This window comes from Kogia breviceps, chromosome 11, assembly GCF_026419965.1.
Source record: "Kogia breviceps isolate mKogBre1 chromosome 11, mKogBre1 haplotype 1, whole genome shotgun sequence".
In the NCBI taxonomy this organism is placed as follows: Eukaryota; Metazoa; Chordata; class Mammalia; order Artiodactyla; family Physeteridae; genus Kogia; species Kogia breviceps.
In genome coordinates, this window is record NC_081320.1 from 15,037,038 (window position 1) to 15,062,403 (window position 25,366).

Here is a 25,366-nt window from a genome sequence, read left to right on the forward strand (position 1 = left end):
TCAATAAGTGGTGCTGGGAAAATGGGACAGCTACATTTAAAAGTATGAAATTAGAGCACTCCTTAACACCATACACAAAAATAAACTCAAAATGGATTAAAGACCTAAATGTAAGGCCAGACACTATCAAACTCTTAGAGGAAAACATAGGCAGAACGCTCTATGACATAAATCACAGCAAGATCCTTTTTGACCCACCTCCTAGAGAAATGGAAATAAAAACAAAAACAAATGGGACCTAATGAAACTTAAAAGCTTTTGCACAGTAAAGGAAACCATAAACAAGATGAAAAGATAACCCTCAGAATGGGCGAAAATATTTGCAAATGAAGCAACTGACAAAGGATTAATCTCCAAACTTTATAAGCAGCTCATGCAGCTCAATAACAAAAAAACAAACAACCCAATCCAAAAATGGGCAGAAGACCTAACTAGACATTTCTCCAAAGAAGATATACAGATTGCCAACAAACACATGAAAGAATGGTCAACATCATTAATCATTAGAGAAATGCAAATCAAAACTACAATGAGATATCATCTCACACCAGTTAGAATGGCCATCATCAAAAAAATCTAGAAACAATAAATACTGGAGAGGGTGTGGAGAAAAGGGAACACTCTTGCACTGTTGGTGGGAATGTAAATTGATACAGCCACAATGGAGAACAGTATGGAGGTTCCTTAAAAAACTAAAAATAGAACTATCATATGACCCAGCAATCCCACTACTGGGCATATACCCTGAGAAAACCATAATTCAAAACAAGTCATGTACCAAAATATTCATTGCAGCTCTATTTACAATAGCCAGGACATGGAAGCAACCTAAGTGTCCATCAACAGATGAATGGATAAAGAAGATGTGGCACATATATACAATGGGATATTACTCAGCCATAAAAAGAAACGGAATTGAGTTATTTGTAATGAGGTGGATGGACCTCGAGTCTGTCATACAGAGTGAAGTAAGTCAGAAAGAGCAAAACAAATACTGTATGCTAACATATATATGGAATCTAAGAAAAAAAAAAAGATCATGAAGTACCTAGGGGTAAGATGGGAATAAAGACACAGATCTACTAGAGCAGGGACTTGAGGATATCGGGAGGGGGAAGGGTAAACTGTGACAAAGTGAGAGAGTGGTGTGGACACATATACACTACCAAATGTAAAATAGATAGTTAGTGGGAAGCAGCTGCATAGCACAGGGATATCAGCCTGGTGATTTGTGACCCCCTAGAGGCGTGGGATAGGGAGGGTGGGAGTGAGATGCAAGAAGGAGGGGATATAGGGATATATGTATACGTATAGCTGATTCACTTTGTTATATAGCAGAAACTAACACACCATTGTAAAGCAATTATACTCCAATAAAGTGTTAAAAAAAGTCAATTGTATTGCTATATAGATATTATATATATATATATATATACACTATTTACATACATTTATACATATATCATTTAGATATATTCTTTATATGTATTGTAGAATATATATGTGCATTGAATACACATATATGCATAGAATACATATATCTACTCTATAATACATATATATTCTACATATATAAAATGAAAAATCCAAAATGAAATTTAAGAAAACAATTCCATTTACAATAGTATCAACAAGAATAAAATATTTGGGAGTAAATTTAACAAAAGAAATGTAAAATATATACTCTGAAAACTACAAAACATTGTTGAAAGAAACTGAACAACACCTAAATAAATGGAAAAGGATTATATGTTCATAGACTAGAAAAGTTAATGCTGTTAAAATGGCAATATTTCCTAAACTGATCTACAGATTTAAAACATTCCCTATCAAAATCCCACTGGCTTCCTTGAAGAAATTGACAAGCTGATCTTAAAATTCATGTGGAAATTCAAGAGGCCCGGGGAAGTCACACTTCCTAATTTCAAAATTTACTACTAAACTACAGTACTCAAGATAGTGTAGTACTGGCATAAGAATAGATATAGATAAACAGAAAAAAACTGAGAGTGCAGAAATCCTCACATTTACAGGCAATTGCTGACAAGGGTGTCAGGACAATTCAAGGTGGAAAGAATAGTCTTTGCAACAAATGGTGTTGGGACAACTGGACAGCCACATGCAAAAGGATGAAGGTGAACCCATACCTTACACCATCAGCAAAAATTAACTTGAGATGGATTGAAGAGCTAAATGTAAGAGTTAAAACTATAGAACTATTAGAAGAAAATATAGGGGTAAATTTTTGTGACCTGAGATGAAGCAATAGATTTTTATACCAAAAACACAAGCAGCAAAAGAAAAAAATGGACAAAACAGACATCATCAAAATTAAGAACTTTTGGGCTTCCCTGGTGGCTCAGTGGTTGAGAGTCCATCTGCCAACGCAGGGGGCACAGGTTTGTGCCCTGGTCTGGGAGGATCCCACGTGCCGCGGAGCGGCTGGGCCTGTGAGCCATGGCCACTGGGCCTGCGTGTCCGGAGCCTGTGCTCCGCAACTGGAGAGGCCACAACAGTGAGAGGCCCACGTACCGCAAAAAAAACCCCAAAAAAAACAACAAAAAAAGAACTTTTATGCTTCAAAGGATACCATCATGAAAGTGCAAAGACCCATAAAATGGGAGAAAAGTTTTGCAAATCATATATCTGATAAGGCTTTTGTATCCAGAATATATAAAGAATTCTTACAACTCAATAGTAAAATACAGGTAACTTAATTAAAAATGGGCAAAGTATCTGAATAGACAGTTCTCCAGATAAGATATACAAATGGCCAAAAGGCACATGAAAAGATGCTCACCATCATTAGTCATCAGGTTAATATAAATCAAAACCACAATTAAATGCCACTTCACAACCAGTAAGAAAAGCTATAATAAAAAATGGAGATGTAATGGTGAGAATATGGAGAAACTGCAGCCGTCATATGCTGTTGGTGGTAATGTAAAATTGTGCAGTGGTTTTGGAAAACTGTTTTGCAGTTCCTCAAAATGTTAAACACAGAGTTACTGAAGACCTAGCAATTCCACTCCTAGGTATATACCCAAAGAAATAAAAACATATGTCTAGACTAAAACTTGTACACAAATGTTCATAGCAGCATTATTCATAATAGCCAAAAAGTGGAATAACCCAAATATCCATCAATAGGTGGATGGATAAATAAAACATATATACGTATACAAGTGAATATTATTTACCAATAAAAAGAAATGTCATGCTACAACATAGATTGACCTTCAAAATATTATGCTAAGTAAAAAAGCCAGTCACAAAGGACCACATATTGTATGGTTCTATTTATATGAAATGTATAGATTAGGCACATCAAGAGAGAAAAGACATAGACTAGTGGTTGTCCAGATCTGGGGCAGGGGTTGGTCTGGGGGAGTTGTGGAGAAATGGAGAGTGATGCTAATCACTCTTTTTGGAATGGTGGGAATGTTCTAAAACAGACTGTGGTGATGGTTGATCAATTCTATGAATATATTAAAACCTTTCAATTGTATACTTCAAAAGAATGAATTGTATGAATCATACTTCAATAAAGTTGTTATAAGGAAATGTGGGCACAGATGCCAATAAGTTTGGTTACTAAAAATAATCATAAAAAGAAAAATTTCAAGGACAGCTCCATATTTATCCCTTCAACATTGTCTAAAAGAATCAGACCCCTTAATTAACTCACTGTAAATATAAGACTAATTTAACTCACTGTAATTCAAGACTAGTGGTAAGTGTGTGGATAATGATAGCATCTAATAGATATTTAAACCAACACAATGACTCGATTAGTTACATCAACCTAAGATTAAAATGATGAGAACTTTCTAGTCTGTTTGGGCTACATTAAAGAGAAAATATTGTCAAGGCCAAAGCACTATTGGTATTAATAGTGAGCAGAGAGAATGACAATTCTCAGCACATTAAAAAAAGAGAAAAAGCCTTATGAGTTTATACAGGTTAAATGCAAGAAGAACTATTTTACTTACCTAGGAATAAATTTATGAAATGTATAGTGTCCAAGACATGGTAAAAGATGAAAGGTTGTAAAAAGGTAGTAAAACAGGTTCAAATGATTGATAGATCCTTAGTGAAATTAGAGGTCTAGGGGTTGAGTTCGAAGTCAAGAAGGATTAGAATCTTTTCCACAACCCAGAACGCTTGATGGGATGGAGGACCTGAGATGGTACATCTTATATATCTGTTTTGCACTAACACCTATGTGAGCCATATTCCTTGAATGTTCCTTTTTTGTGTGACTGATGTCTTGATAATGATCTTTCAGATTACCATATGCAAAGTGAACGAAATGACCAGTAAAAAGCAAACTTGAAGCTTCTGATGTGAGAGGGTGGTGACTCAGTGTCATAAAATAGACAGCTGAGGACACTGAGCATGACAGTAATGGTAGTTACAGCTCATTCCCAGGGGCCAAATAGAAAACTTCTACTGCAAGTCAAAATTCATGGAGTGAGTAGAGATTTTAAATGTGGCCACATACCCTTTAATAGTTCTTTCTCCATGATAATCCCCTCCTCCAAAGTAAATATTAAAAATTTCCCTACTGTCTGAATCCATGATAGAAGAAAATGTATGAGACATTGGGAGTTATTGGCCCATGAAAACAAGCCCCCCAATTTTTTTGGACCATAAAGTCCAGAGTGTCTCAAAAATGAGAATTAGTAATAGGGCTTGCTGGCCTGCTCTGTTCAAAAGGATATACAACTTTCCTGATCAACAAGAAAGGGGGTCATGAATCCAACCCTCTGAAGCTGCTTCTAAATAAAGGGGACCTGTGCAACTCTCTTGTTATACTTTAGTGTTTTGCAACCCTAGTTAAAATGTAGAAGAATAAAGATACTGACATAGAGAATGGATTTGAGGACATGGTGGAGGGGGGTGAAGGGTAAGCTGGGACAAAGTGAGACAGTAGCACTGACATATATACACTACCAAATGTAAAATAGATAGCTAGTGGGAAGCAGCTGCATAGTACAGGGAGATCAGCTTGGTGCTATGTGACCATCTAGAAGGGTGGGATAGGGAGGATGGGAGGGAGATGCAAGAGGGAGGGGATATGGGGATATATGTATATGTATAGCTGATTCACTTTGTTATACAGCAGAAACTAACACAACACTGTAAAGCAATTATACTCCAATAAAGATGTTAAAAAAAAAAGATGTAGAAATACATTAGATTGCCAGACTTTTAAGTGATAAACAGGATGAAAATTGTCAATTCTCTTGAAAGATGAAATCTTCTATTTCAGGGATAGTCTATACCAATACTTTGTTTTTCTGTGAGTAATTCTTTTAAAATATGATTAATAAATACATACATGATTAACAATGAACAGATCTTTTTGTAGAGATTTTCGACATCCACTGATTTTTTTAGAGCGGACATTCTTCTTCCACACGTTAAAAGCCTTCCATTTCCGGAAAAGTGAAAATACGGGAATCTTAGTGAGTTCTCTGTGATATAGATATTCTTGTTCCCATCGATCAATTTCGATAAATTCAATGTCATCATTATAAACATGTGTTACTGCATTTTTGCTAATAGTATAGTAGTCATTTTTACTGATGTTCTCATAATTCACAACCCTTTGAACAAATAAAAATTGGGGCAAGTGAATACAGTATTCAACACAAAATTAAGCAATTGCATTATTTTTTTTTTTTTTTTTTTTTTTTTTTTTTTTTTTTTTTTTTTTTCTGTATGCGGGCCTCTCACCCCTGTGGCCTCTCCCGTTGCGGAGCACAGGCTCCGGACGCGCAGGCCCAGCGGCCATGGCTCACGGGCCCAGTCGCTCCGCGGCATGTGGGATCTTCCCGGACCAGGGCACGAACCCGTGACCCCTGCATCGGCAGGCGGACTCCCAACCACTGCGCCACCAGGGAAGCCCTGCATTATTATTTTGTTTTAAAAAGATACAACATTTCTGGAAAATAAGTATTATTTAAAAATTAAAAAAATTCTAACAGACTACTTCTAGATTGAATAAATTACTCAAGAAAAGGGAGCTGCTTTTTAACAACAGTTGGACTTATTATAGCTCTTAAGGATTTCACAACTGTGGCAATATGCTTGATAGTTTCAGTAATGTGATTTTTACAAAAACAAATCAATTATGGATTTTTATGAAAGCTACATGGAAATATGTTTTCATTTATCTTTGATTCTTTAGAAACTATTCAATAATAATAGTGTAAAAGAGTTTTACACTACCCAATATTGGCAGAATTGTGAGAAAGATCAAAACAAGAAAATATGAATTAGATAAGATTAGAATCAAAACCCAGATTAAGCTTAAAAATGTCCAGTTTATCACATATCAAAATAATCGTTAACGAGAAATTGTTTATTTCATCAAGGGTATTCTTCAACCTCATCCATAATAAGAAATTGATCAAGTAAAGAAGAAAAGCAAGAATGGGATAAAAACAGGAGCAAGGATAGGAGTGGGAAACAAAGGAATGAGAATAGAAAGGGCTGATTCTCTAAAACTTCTTAAAATAAGAACTTAGAAGGGAATACTCCAGTGAAAATCAACTGTTTCCCACGTCTATTTTCTCCTACAGTCCTTAACTCTGCATTCTGAACCTGGAGTTCATGGCCCTTGAGCACAGCCTTCAGGTCATCTGTGAAATCCCTGAAATTGTTGTATGTAAACCAATTTAGGTACGTATGCATGATAAATTTTTTAAGGGGTTGGAACAAAATCTCATATGCTTTGGGTCTGTTAATCAAAAAATGGCGAACCATTGGCAAAAATCATTTTTAGGTTGTAACTTCTATTTTTGTTTTAATAACACTGAGTAAGAAAAATATTTGTAAAATTCGGGCATACAGGACCAGAATGAAGGCAAACTCAAAGCAAGAGCTGTTCAAGTGAGCACACAAGGGAACTGGGGGAGCCGACGGTGCTGTGGAGTGGGGAGTCTTGAAGGCCGCTCTCCCAATTCAGTGACATAACAGAAGAACTTCAACTTGCTTAGCTCCTACTCGATGCCACTGCCGGACTCTTTGTCTGTGTTCTGGTTGACTCACGCCAGAAACATCTGGGAAAATGCCAGGTATTCCCTGTTGCTGGTGAGGTGTATGGAAAATGTTTAAAATGTTTTTCCTTTTTTCTTTGTCAACAGCTTAAGATATAATTAGGACATTCTTCAGGTGATTGTCTGCAAAGTGGGAGATTTCAACCTGCCTTTGAAACTGTAATTAACTTCAGATGTTTCATTAACCTCAATCATCAAACCAACCTAAAAGCAAGAACAGACACCTCACTGTGGCCCTGGTGTGTGTCTAGAAAACTCACTCTGTGTGAATCTATCTGCTACTAAAGGCCCTTCTAGAAGGTAGCAGATGTGGTCCATGATACTGAATTTTAACTTATTGGTGCTCAGTGCCACTAAGAAATCCTTTTTATTTACATTTTCCTACCTATTTAAGTTTCTCATTCTCAAACCACTAAGGCTTTTCCTCTACTACACATCTCTACTCTGCACAGGACAGACGAACACATGAGAGTCTTTTTGAAAGATTGGATCATCAGCATCAAAATCACTTGGGGTGCTTAAGAATCCAGATTTCTGGGTCCAACACAGAATCAGAATCTCTATGTATGGGATTCAAAGATTCTAGCTTAACAAGTTCCCTCCGTGATTCTCATAGACAATAATGTTTGTAACCACTGAACTTTATTTGAGACCAAATAAACAACAACAAAAACATGGTGGTGACAGGGTGAGTTCTCTCTTGTACCTTCAACTTGGAAATCTCATACCTTCACTGTGTTTTATCCCCTTCAGTGTATCTCTCAGGATTTCCAAACAGAGGTGGAGAGGTTTCATATCACCGTTTTCTACCTCCCCTGGCATTTGGCTACTTTTCCTCTGCATCTAAAAATATGCAGAACTTCTCTTTAACTTGTAGAAAGCTTCCCTTTAGTTTAAAGAAAGTTTTTTCTCAACCCTGCTGCCATTTAACTTAGCATCCCCTGTCTTCTTCCTTCTCTTAAACTTCCTTTACGATGGCCATATCTTCCCCATCCATTCCTCCTTAAAGTTTCTGAAAACGAGGCTTGTTCCTCACTACTCTAACGAAATGCTTCTCTTGAAGATCAGCAGGGGTTTCCTTCTCGCCCAATCCAGTTGGTAGGCAGAAGGGGCAGTAGGGTCAAGGAAATCTTTGCAAAAATTAAGAAGGCCTATGCCCAGTTCTCTGGAATCCTATTTTCCTTAGACTTTCCAGGTTGTCCCCGAGGGGCTGAACCCTAAATATACTCCTTGGATTCCTATGCTTCATTCCTCACACTATAAACCTCAGTGCTCAGCTGTTCCAGGAGTTGATTCACTACTCCTAAGTGATGGCTGCCTTTTCAGCACCTCTTGGCATTCAGAATTCAGGCTCAAACTTCAGCTGCCTCCTTTGTTAATTTTTTTTTTGGAACCGTGCAGCTTGAGGGATAGTTCCCCAACCCGGGATCGAACCTGGGCCCTTGGCAGTGAAAGCACGGAGTCCTAACCACTGGACCGCCAGGGAATTCCCTCAGCTGTCTCCTTTGGATGTTTGTACCATAAAGGCCTTTCTTTGAGGAAATAACCAGAAAAATTCGTCTTCCTTTAAGACCTAAAAAGAGAACTTAACTTTCTCAATTCCTGTGCTCTAAAATTCTTACTTTGCTGATAAAGAAGATGACTTTATGACCCAGTTAACTAAACAGAGATCCTTGGAAAGTAATCAGACTGAGAAGAATGTCTTGAATAAAATTACACTTAAGTATACTTTACTGGAAAAAAAAAATATCTGTAGCGTTTCCTTGCTGCTCAATGTAGAATCATGGAATCCCTTGTCAAATTATTTTGCGGTAGAAACTGTCTCTGTCCATCTGAAATGAAACTTAGACTCAAGGCTTCTATTAATGTCTAAAAGGATGTGTCACGTGGAGAGAACTGCATGGCTGATTGTGGTAATCAATTGTCCTATTATTGTTGATCTCAGATAAAACTCAAAGGAAATCTACTGGGGGCCTAAAAAACATGATTTTTCCTCTTGGAATTAATTCTTGATTTTTCTAAAACAATAAGATCTCAATGTGATTTGTTCTTTCAAACAGCATCTCTCTCTGTTGTTACACCTTGCAGTGATGGAAAATTCATCTGTTCATTTTAAAACTGATCCACTGGACTAAGACTGCAGAAGCATGGTTTGTCTCATGAGACCCTTCTGCTCAAGAACTCTGAACAGCCTATTGCTTATATCATTAAATCCAAATTATTCTGCTGGGTGTTTGTGGCACCCTCCTCCCGTCTCATATTAGCTCCTTCTCTGTCCACACACTGACCTTTTCAACTGTCAGGCTGGTTTCCAGCTTAGGCTGTGCTAGAATGCATACATATGTCTTTGTCCACCCTGTTCCCTTCTCCCATACTGATTTCTACAAACAAGAGAGTGATTCCTTACCTGCTGTAAGGTACTGGGGTGAATTAGATGAGCTCACGTGGCCCTATGCAAATTTAAGTTGTCTCATTATTTTCATTATTACACAGTTTTAATCATTATTATTTGAACATATTTATTGGACAAAGGGAAACAAGCAAGTGCCTGGAAAGAAGTTAGCTATTTCCTGAGTTTTACATTTGTAAACCTCAATCTGTTTGATTACGGTCAATATCATGATTCAGTATGTATCTAGATCTAACCTGAACTGGAGAAGAGAAATGGCTTGGTTTGCTTCTGGTTTGATTAACCAGAAATGGTAAAATATCTGACAAGTAACTCCTTTTCACCTAGAAAATTAAACAAAATTGTAACTAAGAGGAAACTTCCAAGTTTCTTCAATAAGAGAGTGCTCTAGGGTCAGTGGTTCTCAATATATGGTCCTTGGAATGGAAGCATCAACCTCATGTGGGAATTGCAAATTCGGAGGCCCCCTCCAGACCTACTGAATCAGAAACTTGGGGGTTAACAATCTATGTTTTTGCAAGTCCTTTAGGGCTTGCTGGAGAACAATTGCTCTAGGTCCATGGCCTACAACTCTGGTTGAATATTGGGATCATTTGATGAGTTTTAAAGAAATGACGTTGCTTGGGTTCTACCACAAACCAATTAAATAAAACTGTGGGGGTGGGGCCTAGGTGATTCTAGCAGCCAAGGCTGAGAACCACTGCTCTAGGTTCTTCAAATTTCTGTATAAAATGAAGTAATCACCCACTAAATTGTCATAGCTCCAAAACGGTGCCTGTGTGTGTATGTGTGTTTGAAGGAAGGGTAGGGAGACAATCTGAAACTGAGGAGTTTTGATGATCCAAGTGAAAATACTAAGGACCTGTAGTGTTTCCACTTGCTGACTGACATTTGACTTGATTGAAATTTCTTCACGGACTAGCCCAAGAAAACTGTCATTGTGTTAAGCAACCTGGGGAGGTTTCTGATAATGTGGCTTCAAAATGATCTGTTCCTGATTACATAACATATATGCCTCATTATAGAGTTTTTTATAATTATGACCTCACACGGAAACGAGAAGGCTTTCACTTGAGAAGGTTTCAAGCTGGCATTTACCTGTGTTTTCTGTTCTAGGCTGCTAAATATGTGATCTAGCTGAAAGGACAGAACAGCTTTAGCTTGAAATTTAAAAAGCTGCCTAAAATATTATTTTAGCATAACAGGCTTCGAAACTACTTGAGAACCAACTTGATCACATAGAAAGTAATATGGCCTGAACCCAGTGTGGACATTTTTATGGTCCTAACAGCCCAAGTCACATAACCATAGATTTCATAGAATCCTAATCCCAGCAGATATCCCACAAGGAAAGCTTCCTTGGTTATATAGGACAGAAATGCATAATTATCATATTTAACCCAAGGTTTATCAATCTCAGCACTACTGACATTTGGGGCCAGATAATTCTTCACTGTGTGGGACCATCCTGGGAACTGTCAGCTGTTTAGCAGCACCCTTGTCCTCTACCCACTCCATACCAGCAGCACCACTCTTTCCAGTTGTAACAACCCAAAAATCTCTCCGGACGTTTGCCAAATGTCTCCCAGGGGGCAAAAAATCTTCCGGATTGAGAACCAGTGATTTAACTTGATGTTTCTCAAATTTACATGATCAGAGAACATGTTTTTTTTACTATCCACCTGTGAATATCACTTAGGTCTTATGATCCTGGAAATACACACTGGGAAACAGTTAGGTAGAGGAGACATTGTGTCCTCTTTCTTGGCTTTTCTCGGACCCTAAAGATGCTCAGGACTTAGGAGGACTCTGTTGTACGTTGATTTCTAATGACTTTAACATTGAAATTGCACAGAAGATTAAATCATAGAATTGAAAGATGGAGCATCAGACATTATTCTGAATTTCCTGTCTGCAAATCACAAAACACGATCAAAGAGCAAAGTCCTTAGTATATCTGTACCTCAATTTCCTCATCTTTCAACTATACGGGATGCCTTTTTACTGGGGCTTTTTTTCAGGATGAACTAAGATTAATGGACAGAAAGCACTCAGCACAATGCCTAGCACAGAGTGTGCGACACAAATGTCAGGAGTAGTTGTTATTCTGAGGATGAGTATATTAGGCATAATGCGTGAGAGCTTGGGTTCTGAAGTTTAACTACTTGGGTTTGAATCCCAGCCCCACAACTCACTAGCTCTATGAACTTCATTAAATTTCTCAACTCTGCCTTAGTTTCCTCATTTGTAGAATGGATATATCAATACTACCCACCTTGTAGAGTTGCCATGAAGATTAATTATATAAAGAATTTGGAACAATATTAGGCACAAACTAAGAGTTGCTGTTTGTAATATTGAGTTGCAGGACTCATCCATTTCATTGTAAAGACTTGGTATCCCACCATGGCCTTATGATGCACCCACGGTTCCTTACCAATATGAACAAGTTTATATTTCAGTGACCAAAACAAGAAATAGCAAAATATTGACATACACAATTAAAACCATAGTGAGATGAGAGGTTCCATAGATATGGGAAAAAAGTCCCTCATGTACTAGGGAGGGAATGGTCAGACATCACCGTGGCTCCTTTTTCAGGAGTATGAAAAGGAAATATTTACACATTGTCCTACCAGAGGGTCTCCTTCAATTCAACTAAATGGTCATGCTCATTAGACTTTCATAGACTATATCCGGCAGCCCTCTACCTAGAAGGCTAGAACAGGAACTACTTCTTGCCTTCCAGGCAGCATCAGTCTTTGCTTTTCCACGGGACCCCTTGCAACAATTCAATAGCCACCCCCGAGCTATCCTCTCCCCAGGTGACAACTCAGATGCAAGGACATGAGATCCATATCGGGTGGGTGTGCAAATCACCCTGGCTTAAGAGGAGCCAATATTTCTTGCAATAACTATAAAGATACATTTTAGGGTTCCTGCAGAGACATGACCAGAAAAAGAACTGCCGCACTATGGGAAGTCCAAAGCTATGGCTCTCCTTCAGGTATTTATAATTCATTTATAGTTCCTCTCAATGCAGATATAATTTACCAATCAGGGGTCATTTTTATCATAAGCAAAGTTGCCTAGAAACAACTGGCATTCTACTTGTATTAGGTTACCAGGGGAACAGAGCTTCAGAGTTAACCAAAGGCCAGATTCTCATGCGGAGAAAACTGTTCTACAATCCTCTAAAGCAGTGGTCTCCAACCTTTTTGGCACCAGGGACCGGTTTCGTGGAAGACGATTTTTCCACGGACGGTGTGTGTGTGGGGGATGGTTCAGGAGGTAACGTCAGCGATGGGGAGCGGCAGTTGAAGCTTCGCTTGCTTGTTCGCCGCACACCTCCTGCTGTGTGGCATGCTTCCTAACAGGCCACGGACCAATACTGGTCCAGTATTGGTCCGCGGCCCGGGGGTTGCGGACCCCTGCTCTGAAGCAACGGTTCCCAAACTTTGCATATTCTAACACACCTGTACAGTGATAACATTTTATAAGGCACACTGGTGAAGACGTTAATTATAATTTCTTTGTATTATAGTAAGAAAAATAAAATATTCAGGGAAATATTCAATACTGAATTTTATAAAACTTCCAAATAAAGTCTAGCTCATAAACAACCACAGCTATGACTATAAATTTTTGAAGTAGCTACTGCATTTGTAATCAAGACATGATGAATCGTCTGTTCAAATTCTTAATGTCACCACTGCTAAGGAATACACTTTATAGAAGTGGGAGACAGCAAATGGCAGATTATGATTTATTGCTCTGTCTCTGATGAATGGAAACTCCCTTTTCCACTGACCAGAATTTGTATCACTTGTTCTTTTGAAATTATGTGCCAGAGGTACCATCATTCTTTAATTCTAACAGCTTTTCCTTTTCTTGCTTTGATAAATGCGGTATTGAAATTTCTTATGATAATACAAATTGATTTAAAACCTAAACATTTCCATATCAAGTACCTTAGAAACAATGGTGACACTTTCTCTCACACACAGATGTTACGCCGTTTGACTTAGTAATTTTTCCTTAAATTTAAATTCTTAACAATGACTAAAAAACCACGAGAGAGCCATTTTAAATTTCACTTTTCTGAAGTTGAATTTTTGCTTTGAATTCCTAATCTTTGTCAGTATGTTTTAATATATTTTCAGGCAGCTCATATTTTTTATTAAGTTCATTCAGGTACTCGAATGTCAGTTAAGTAACCCAGCTGTAAAACCAAAAACTATCCTTCACTAAATCTACAAAGTTGAATCATTTGCAAAATATTTTCCAATTCTTGACAAAATTCTTCCTTTGGATCACTTAGTCATTTAAGTCTGAAACAACGAATAATGGTGTTCTGCTCACATATCTTTGTAGAAAGCTTAAAAACAGAAGGTCAGGTGGTGGCTTGGATTTTATTATAGTTACAATTTTGATAATATTATTTAATTTGGAATTCATAACTGCAGAGAAACATTTACAAATGGGAGTTCTTTTGTGAATAAAATGCTGTATTATGTATTTTAATCTAAGGATTATCAGAATAAACTCTACATGGAAAATACATTTCCAAGAAGTATTTCCGTAATATCTGATTTGCCTTTGATATTTCAACTCTAGTAGCTTTTTTGCCCCACAGAACAAAGTTCTTCCAAACACTTCACTTCAGGGATTCTAGTGCTATTATCTAGCAGTTATTAATATCTGTACGTCCTTCAATATGCAATAAAACTTTAATAACGTCCTGGATTGTGGTCATCTCTGTTATGTAACATGTGGATCTAGTGGTATTATTGATTTCTTTTGCTTTTCTGGTTCCAAATAGAATAAATAATTTCCACACAGGCTGGCAAAACTGCAATTCTGTGATAGTGAGTCATTCTGACATTAGATATTAATTGTGTATTGCATTCTTAGCTTCTTGAGCTTCTTGATCAGATGCTAACCTAAAAATGGAATTTGGTTTCACATTTTGTTCTTGCACATGCCTTTAGAAGTTCCAACCCTTTACCCGGGAGGGTGGATATCTTTCAGTAAAGTGTTGATATAGCTTGCTTGGTACTACTGATTCATTTGATAACATTTTCTTACTGAGATATTTAGGCAAAAGAACAGGAAAATTATTGTGGTTCATAAATCCAATATGAGATAATTCTAATTATGTTGCCTAATTTCTAACCTTTTTTAAATAACATAAACTGTGTTTACCTTATAACTTATTGTTTCCTCTCTGAGCATATCTTTCTATAGGTGTCTCAGTAATAGTATGACATATCTTTTTTCCTTTTTTTTTTTTTCACTATGAGTGTGCAACTTTGAATGATTTCTAGTTGGGATCTCAGTTCCACTTTTATTCATCAATTTTCTATTGGGAAGAAAGCATTATTTTGCATTTTTTGCATTTGTTCTGGAAAAATCAATAGGTTTATATGAGAGGCAGATTACTGTGCTAGATTTGGAAATGATAGAAAATGTTTCCATGGCTTCCACCAATTTTTTGGGGGTAGTGAAGACTTTCTTTGAAGCAAACTCTCAGTCTCATGGGGGTCTCAGGGACACCACCAAGTTTCATCTTGACAGGGCAGTAGAGCAGAGAAATTAAGAACATACATTCAGAAGCCAGACTGTCATTTATTTATTGTACAACCTGGGGCAAGGTACTTAACCATTTTGTGTCTTATCTGTAAAACAGAGGTAATAAATGTATCTATCTTATAGTATTATTGTGAGAATTAAAAAACATATGTATATATATACATGTATATTCATGTATGTACTTTGCCTGGAACATAGTAAATACAAGTAAATCATCATCTTTTATGATATGTAAAATGTGATTATTTGCTTTGGTGTCCTCTCACAAAGTGGGTATATAACCAAACTTTCTAACCAACAGCCATTCCCCATACTTCATGGCTACACCTCAATTACAATCACTCTTGTTCAAGGTCAAAGTCCTAACAAAATAGAATTATTTTGTCTTGATCTGTGTTCTCTATTCCCTTCCTGACCTCTCTAGTTCCTGATCCTTTACCTAGTTTCCTCTAATTTGCCCCAGACCCAACCAGAGTCACCATTATGCCTTCTTGTGGACAAGGTAATCTACAGTGTACAGTTGTATGCTTACCAGGGTAATATTCCAACATATTTACACATCTCCTTGAAGAAGAAGCTTCAAAACTGTTATGCCTAACACATACCACTAAACTGACTCTTTAGAATGAACTTGGTAAATGTAACTATTTTCTCACTTAGAGGGACCATGGTAGAGATAAACATTGTAGAACTGCACATTTAATGTATTTTACCTCACTTTAAAAATTATGTGATGACATTATATTTTATCACATTACTTTTAAAAGAAGTTTGGTATAATGTGTCCTTATTTCATTGATCCAGTATTTACTACCTCTAACTTCCAATTTAGCTGCTTCCAACTATATGGCATCCAAATAATTGTCTTTACTCATAAGATTTATAATATTTGGAGTTGAGGCTGGGCGGAAAATTTAACCTCCATCCTAAAACGTGATAAAATAACAAACCGTGATTCCAACATCTTCTTAAATGAGATCTTGCATATTACTAACAAGCATCATTAGTGCCAGTCCAAAAAAGTATAAAACATCAACTCACTTCCCTTAGTAGAAGTGTTCATTAGCCTAGAAAGACAATTAATTTCCTGAATTACACAAAAGCACTATTTCCATACTCATCTTCAATACTTTGTCTTGTGCTAGTAAATAGATGAGAATCCATTTTGTTTGGCAAAATCTGACTGCTTTCATAATGGGGAATTAATATCACAAATGGCACTCCTTGATGTCTGGGTTACTGGATATTTTTTAAATAAGAGGAAGCTATGAAAACATTTCACACATTAATCAAGAAGTGTTTGTAAAAAATAGCAAATAAACCATTTTTCTCTGAGTCAACATTAAAGATCCATAACCTCTTCTTCAAAACTTATAAAAAACTAGAAAAAGAAGTAGTAAGGTAGTGTGCAATAACAATACTATTAAAGGAATATTTTTTACATCAGATAGCTTTAAATTCCATTATATGTTAATTCTCCTATCTTAAAAAAACCAAGCTATTTCTCTTATCTTAAGAAAAGTCCCCACTCTTTACCCCAATTCTCTTTTCATCAACCACCCTGCTTCTCTTCTGTCTTTGCCATCCCCAGATTAGTATGTCCAAATCCAAACTCCTATTTTTCCCTGAAGAATCTGTTCCATCCAACCTTCTGTGTCTTACATAATAGCATCTCACCCCTTTCCCTTGCTCAGTCAAAGTGATCATTAAACTCAACCTGAGCGCTTCTCTGGTTGCCCACCTTGTATACAATCCATAAAAATATCCTGTTGGGCTACTGCTGCCACTGCTGCCCCCTGAGGGTCACAGGTCACTGCCCACACCTTCCTAGGAGCCTGGACAGCCCACCACTGATTTTTCTGTGTGTGATTCTCTATTCGCTTTGTTTCTGGTTTGTTTGGTCTTGCTTTTACCATTTGTCTTGGGTTTTGTTTGTCTGTTTTCTTTTCCTTTTTAAATTGTTGTTGTTGCTGTTTGTTTGGGTCTTTGCTTTTTTTCTTGGGTTTTGTTTGTTTTCTTTTCCTTTTTAAGTTGTTGTTGCTGTTTGTTTGTTTGGGTCTTTGTTTTTTTTTCTTGGGCTTTGTTTTTCTGGTTTTTTTCTTCCCCCCTCTCTTTCATTTTTTTTTCTTTTTCTTTTTCTCCACACCAGGTGGCTTGCAGGGTCTTGGTTCCCCAGCCAGAGGTTGGGCCTGAGTCTCCGGGGTGGGAATGCCAAGTCCAAACATTGGACCACCAGAGAATCCCCAGCCTCAGGGAATATTAATTGACGAGAGCTCTCCTAGAGGTCTCTATCTTAACACCAAGACCTACTCCACCCAACTGCCTGCAGGCTCCAGTGCTGGAAGCCTCACTCCAAACAACTAGCAAAACAGGAACCCACAACCCCACCCATCAGCAGACAGGCTGCCTAAGCTCATACTAAGCTTACAGACACCCCAAAGTCATACTAAGCTCACAAACACCCCAAAACACACCACCTGATGTGGTCCTGCTCATCAGAGGAACAAGACTCAGCTCCACCCGCCAGAGTGCAGGCACCAGACCCTCCCACGAGGAAGCCTACACAAGCCCCTGGACCAACCTCACCCACCAGGGGGAAGACAGCAGAAGCAAGAAGAACTATGAAACTTCAGCCTGCAGAACTCAAACCTAGTAAGTTAAACAAAATGAGATAACAGAGAAATATGTTGCAGACGAATGAGCAAGGTAAAAATCCACAAGACCAAATAAATGAAGAGGAAATAGGCAGTCTACCTGAAAAAGAATTCAGAGGAATGTGAGTAAAGATGATCCAAGATCTCAGGAATAGAATGGAGGCACAGGTCAAGAAAACACGAGAAATGTTTAACAAGGGTCTAGAAGAAATAACAAGCAAACAGTGATGAGCAACACAAAAACTGAAATGAAAAACACACTAGAAGGAATCGATAGCAGAATAACGGAGGCAGAAGAAGAGATAAATGAGCTGGAAGATAGAATGGTGGAAATAGCTGCTGCAGGGAAGAATAAAGAAAAAGGAAGGAAAAGAAATGAGGACAATCTCAGAGACCTCTGGGACAACATTAAACACACCAACATTCGAATTATAGGGGTCCCAGAAGAAGAAGAGAAAGAGAAAGGGTCTGAGAAAATATCTGAAGAGATTATAGTTGAAAACTTCCCTAACATGGGAAAGGAAAGAACTACCTAAGTCCAGGAAGTACAGAGAGTCCCAGGCAGGATAAACCCAAAGAGAAACATGCCAAGACACTTATTAATCAAACTAACAAAAATTAAATACAAAGAAAAAATATTAAAAGCAGCAAGGGAAAAGCAACAAATAACATACAAGGGAATCCCCATAAGGTTAACAGCTGATTTTTCAGCAGAAATTCTGCAGGCCAGATGGGAGTGGCAGGATATATTTAAAATGATGAAAGGGAAAAACCTACAACCAAGACTGCTCTATCCAGCAAGGCTCTCATTCAGATTCAATGGAGAAATTAAAAGCTTTACAGGCAAGCAAAAGCTAAGAGAATTCAGCACCACTAGACCAGCTTTTCAACAAATGCTAAAGGAACTTCTCTAGGAGGGAAGCACAAGAGAACATAAAGAACTACAAAAACAAACCAGAGGGGCTTCCCTGGTGGCGCAGTGGTTGGGAGTCCGCCTGCCGATGCAGGGGGCGCGGGTTCGTGCCCCGGTCCAGGAAGATCCCACATGCCGCTGAGCGGCTGGGCCCGTGAGCCATGGCCGCTGGGCCTGCGCGTCCGGAGCCTGTGCTCCGCAATGGGAGAGGCCACAGCAGTGAGAGGCCCGCAAAAACAAACAAACAAACAAACAAACAAAAAACAAACCAGAAACAATTAAGAAAATGGTAACATACATATCAATAATCACCTTAAATATAAATGGATTAAATGCCCCAAACCAAAAGACACAGGCTTGCTGAATGGATACAACAAGACCTGTATATATGCTGTCTACAAGAGACCCACTTCGGACCTAGGGACATATACAGACTGAAAGTGAGGGGATGGAAAAAGATATTCCATGCAAATGGAAATCAAAAGAAAGCTGGTGTAGCAATACTCATATCAGACAAAATAGACTTTAAAATAAAGACTGTTTCAAGAGACAAGGAAGGACACTACCTAATGATCAAGGGATCCATCCAAGAAGATAAAACAATTGTAAATATTTATGCAGCCAACATAGGAGCATCTCAATACATAAGGCAAATAGTAACAGCCATAAAAGGGGAAATCAACACTAGCACAATAATAGTGGGGGACTTTAACAACCCATTTGCACCAATGGACAGATCATCCAGACAGAAAATTAATAAGGAAACACAAGCCTTAAATGACACATTAGACGAGATAGACCTAGTTGATATTTATAGGACATTCCATCTGAAAACAGCAGAATACACTTTTCTCTCAAGTGCACATGGAACATTCTCCAGGATAGATCACATTTTGCATCACAGTCAAGCCTCAGTAAATTGAAGAAAACTGAAATCATATCAAGCATCTTTTCTGACCCCAACACTATGAGATTAGAAATCAATTACAGGAAAAAACTGTAAAAAACACAAACACATGGCCGCTAAACAATATGTGGCTAAATAACCAAGAGATCACTGAAGAAATACAAAAAAAAACTAGAGACAAATGACAATGAGAACATGACAAACCCAAACCTATCAGATGCAGCAAAAGCAGTTCTAAGAGGGAAGTTTATAGCAATACAATCCTACCTCAAGAAACAAGAAAAATCACAAATAAACAACCTAACCTTGCACCTAAAGCAACTAGAGAAAGAAGAACAAACAAAACCCAAAGTTAGCAGAAGGAAAGAAATCATGAAGTTCAGAGCAGAAACCAATGAAATGGAAACGAAGAAAACAATAGCAAAGATTAATACAACTAAAAGCTGGTTCTTTGAGAAGATAAACAAAATTGATAAACCTTTAGCCAGACTCATCAAGAAAAAAGGGAGAGGGCTCAAATCAATAAAATTAGAAAAGAAAAAGGAAAAGTTATAACTGATACCACAGAAATACAAAGGATAAGTCATAAAGCCAGGGCCTTGGACATGGAGCCAGGGTGTAGACACCTGTCAAGCCCAGGCAGAGTCCCTGGCACACTGGGTGGCATGGGCGGCGCATGTGGCCCAGCTCTGACCCTGAGGACACCAGGCCACCTGTGCACCTCAGGCCACTGCCATGCCCCTCCGGCAGCTCTGGGTCCCCATCACCATGCAGCAGCCAGGTGGTACCAGGGATTTGGATGTCCGTGTCTTTGGGGGACCATTACTTCGCCTGCCACATAGCTTTGTACGGGAGGAGCTTCAAGATGGCGGAAGAGTAAGATGCAGAGATCAACTTCCTCCCCACAAATATATCAGAAATACATCTACATGTGGAACAACTCCTACAGACACCTACTGAATGCTGTCGGAAGACCTCAGACCTCCCAAAAGGCAAGAAACTCCCCACGTCCCTGGGTAGTGCAAAAGAAAAAAGAAATAACAGAGACAAAAGAATAGGGATGGGACCCGCACCAGTGGGACAGAGCTGTGAAGGAGGAAAGGTTTCCACGCACTCGGAAGCCCCTTAGCAGGCGGAGACTTCAGGTGGCGGAGGAGGGACGCTTTGGAGCCACGGAAGAGAGCGCAGCAACAGGGGTGTGAAGGGCAAAGTGGAGAGATTCCCGCACAGAGGATCAGTGCCGACCACCACTCACCAGCACCAGAGGCTTGTCTGCTCACCCGCCAGGATGGCTGGGGGCTGGGAGCTGAGGCTCAGGCTTCGCTTGGAAGCTGGGAGAGGACTGGGGTTGGCTGCATGAACACAGCCTGAAGGGGGCTAGTGCACCACGGCTAGCCAGCAGGGAGTCCAGGAAAAAGTCTGGAGCTGGCGAAGAGACAAGAGACTTTTTCTTGCCTCTTTGTTTCCTGGGGCATGAGGAGAGGGGATTAAGAGCACCGCTTAAAGGAGCTTCAGAGACGGGCGCAAGCCAAGGTTATCAGTGTGCACCCCAGAGACGGGCATGAGATGCTAAGGCTGCTGCTGCCTTCACCAAGAAGCCTGTGTGCAAGCACAGGTCAGTATCCACACTTCCCCTCCCGGGAACCTGTGCAGCCCGTCACTGCCAGGGTCCCGTGATCCAGGGACAACTTCCCTGGGAGAACGCACGGTGCACCTCAGGCTGGTGCAATGTCACGCCGGCCTCTGCCGCTGCAGGCTCGCCCCGCATCCGTGCCCCTCCCTCCCCCTAGCCTGAGTGAGCCAGAGCCCCCAAATCAGCTGCTCCTTTAACCCCATCCTGTCTGAGTGAAGAAGAGACGCCCTCAGGTGACCTACGCACAGAGGCAGGTCCAAATCCAAAGCTGAAACCCGGAAGCTGTGCGAATAAAGAAGAGAAAGGGAAATTTCTCCCAGCAGCCTCAGGAGCAGTGGATTAAATCTCCACAATCAACTTGATGTACCCTGCATCTGTGGAATACCTGAATAGACAATGAATCATCCCAAATTGAGGAGGTGGACTTTGGGAGCAATTATATATTTTTTTCCCTTTTTCTCTTTTTGTGAGTGTGTATGTGTATGCTTCTGTGGGTGATTTTGTCTGTATAACTTTGCATTTACCATTTGTCCTAGGGTTCTATCTGTCCATTAAAAAAAAATTGCTTAACTAAAATTTTTTTCTTAATAATTATTTTTTAATTTTTATTTTAATAATTATTTTACTTTATTTTATATTATTTTATTTCACCTTCTTTCTTTCTTTCTTTTTCTCTCCCTTTTATTCTGAGCCATGTGGAGGACAGGCTCTTGGTGCTCCAGCCAGGCATCAGGGCTGTGCCACTGAGGTGGGAGAGCCAAGTTCAGGACACTGGTCCACAAGAGACATCCCAACTCCACGTAATATCAAACAGCGAAAATCGCCCAGAGATCTCCATCTCAACATCAAGACCCAGCTCCACTCAATGACCAGCAAGCTACAGTGCAGGACACCCTATGTCAAACAACTAGCAAGACAGGAACACAACCCCATCCATTAGCACAGAGGCTCCTAAAATCATAATAAGGCCACAGACACCCCAAAACACACCACTAGATGTGGACCTCTGCACCAGAAAGACGAGATCCAGCCTCATCCACCAGAACGCAGGCACTAGTCCCCTCCACCAGGAAGCCTACACAACCCACTGCAACAACCTTAGCCACTGGGGACAGGCACCAAAAACAATGGAAACTACGAACCTGCAGCATGCAAAAAGGAGACCCCAAACACAGTAAGTTAAGCAAAATGAGAAGACAGAGAAACACACAGGAGATAAAGGAGCAAGGCAAAAACCCATCAGACCTAACAAATGAAGAGGAAATAGGTGGTCTACCTGAAAAAGAATTCAGAATGTTGATAGTAAAGATGACCCAAAATCTTGGAAATAGAATGGAGACAATATAAGAAACGTTTAACAAAGACCTAGAAGAACTAAACAGCAAACAAACAGTGATGAACAATAAAATGAATGAAATTAAAAATTCTCTAGAAGGGATCAATAGCAGAATAACTGAGACAGAAGAACAGATAAGTGACCTGGAAGATAAAATAGTGCAAATAACTACTGCAGAGCAGAATAAAGGAAAAAGAATGAAGAGAATCGAGGACACTCTCAGAGATCTCTGGGACAACATTAAATGCATCAACATTCGAATTATAGGGGTCTCAGAAGAACAAGAGAAAAAGAAAGGGACTGAGAACATATTAGAAGAGATTATAGTGAAAAAATTCCCTAATATGGGAAAGGAAATAATTAATCAAGTCCAGGAAGCACAGAGAGTCCCATACAGGATAAATCCAAGGAGAAACACGCCAAGACACATATTAATCAAACTGTCAAAAATTAAATACAAGGAAAACATATTAAAAGCAGCAAGGGAAAAACAACAAATAACACAAAAGGGAATCCCCATAAGGTTAACAGCTAATCTTTAAGCAGAAACTCTGCAAGCCAGAAGGGAGTGGCAGGACATATTTAAAGTGATGAAGGAGAAAAGCCTACAAACAAGATTACTCTACCCAGCAAGGATCTCATTCAGATTTGATGGAGAAACTAAAAGCTTTACAGACAAGCAAAAGCTAAGAGAATTTTGCACCACCAAACTAGCTTTACAACAAATGCGAAAGGAACTTCTCTAGGCAGGAAACACAAGAGAAGGAAAAGTCTTACAATAATAAACCCAAAACAATTAAGAAAATGGTAATAAGCACATACATATTGATAATTGCCTTAAATGTAAATGGATTAAATGCTCCAACCAAAAGACATAGACTGCCTGAATGGATACCATAAAAAGACCCATATATATGCTGTCTACAAAAGACCCACTTCAGACCTAGGGACACATACAGACTGAAAGTGAGGGGATGGAAAAACATATTCCATGCAAATAAAAATCAAAAGAAAGCTGGAGTAGTAATTCTCATATCAGACAAAATAGACTTTAAAACAAAGACTATTACAAGAGACGAAGGACACAACATAATGATCAACAGATCAATCCAAGAAGAAGATATAACAATTGTAAATATTTATGAACGAAACATAGGAGCACCTCAATACATAAGATAAATACTAACAGCCATTAAAGAGGAAATCAACAGTAACGCAATCATAGCAGGGGACTTTAACACCCCACTTTCACCAGTGGACAGATCATCCAAAATGAAAATAAATAAGGAAACACAAGCTTTAAATGATACATTAAACAAGATGGACTTAATTGATATATATAGGACATTTCATCCAAAAACAACAGAATACACATTCTTCTCAACTGCTCATGGAACATTCTCCAGGATAGATCATATCTTGTGTCACAAATTAAGCCTTGGTAAGTTTAAGTAAATTGAAATCGTATCAAGTATCTTTGCTGACCACAATGCTATGAGACTAGATACCAATTACAGGAAAAAATCTGTAAGAAATACAAACACATGGAGGCTAAACAACACACTACTTAATAACAAGAGATCACTGAAGAAATCAAAGAGGAAATCAAAAAATACCTAGAAACAAATGACAATGAAAACACAATGCCCCAACACCTATGGGATGCAGCAAAAGCAGTTCTAAGAGGGAAGTTTATAGCAATACAATCCTAGCTTAAGAAACAAGAAACATCTCAAATAAACAATCTAACCTTACACCTAAAGCAGTTAGAGAAAGAAGAACAAAAAAACCCCAAACTCAGCAGAAGGAAAGAAATTATAAAGATCAGATCAGAAATGAATGAAAAAGAAATGAAGGAAACGATAGCAAAGATCAGTAAAACTAAAAGTTGGTTCTTTGAGAGGATAAACAAAATTGATAAACCATTAGCCACATTTATGAAGAAAAAAAAGGGAGAAGACTCAAATCAATAGAATTAGAAATGAAAAATGAGAAGTAACAACTGACACTGCAGAAATACAAAGGATCATTAGAGATTACTACAAGTAACTATATGCCAATAAAATGGACAACCTGGAAGAAATGGACAAACTCTTAGAAAGGTACAACCTACCAAGACTGAACCTGGAAGAAATAGAAAATATGAACACACAAATCACAAGTAATGAGATTGAAATTGTTATTAAAAATCTTCCAACAAACAAAAGGCCAGTACCAGATGGCTTTACAGGCTAATTCTTTCAAACATTTAGAGAAGAGCTAACATCTATCCTTCTCATACTCTTCCAAAAAATTGCAGAGGAAAGAACACTCTCGAGCTCGTTCAATGAGGCCATCATTACCCTGATTCCAAAACCAGACAAAGATACTACAGAAAAAGAAAATTACAGGCCAATATCACTGATGAACATAGATGCAAAAATCCCCAATAAAATACTAGCAAACAGAGTCCAACAACACATGAAAAAGATCATACATCACAATCAAGTAGGATTAATCCCAGGGATGCATGGATTCTTCAATATAGGCAAAACAATCAATGTGATACACCGTATCAACAGACTGAAGAATAAACAGCACATGACCATCTCAATAGATGCAGAAAAAGCTTTTGACAAAATTTAACACCCATTTATGATAAAAACTCTCCAGAAGTGGGCATAGAGGGAATCTACCTCAATATATACAACATTTGGACATATATGACAAACCCACAGCAAACATCATTCTCAATGGTGAAAAACTGAAAGCATTTCCTCTAAGATCAGGAACAAGACAAGGGTGTCCACTTTCGCCATTATTATTCAACATAGTTTTGGAAGTCCTAGCCACGTCAATCAAAGAGGTAGAGGAA

General features: G+C 38.6%; 1 protein-coding gene across 1 annotated transcript in view; it reads right to left on the reverse strand.

The window, feature by feature from the left end:
- Nucleotides 1–25,366, reverse strand: part of DNAH6 (dynein axonemal heavy chain 6) — a 297,300-nt gene that overhangs the window by 243,740 nt on the left and 28,194 nt on the right. Inside the window, exon 5 of the mRNA XM_059078614.2 lies at nucleotides 5,345–5,612. Coding sequence (XP_058934597.1) covers nucleotides 5,345–5,612 — 268 coding nt within the window. The remainder of the gene's footprint in view (nucleotides 1–5,344; nucleotides 5,613–25,366) is intronic.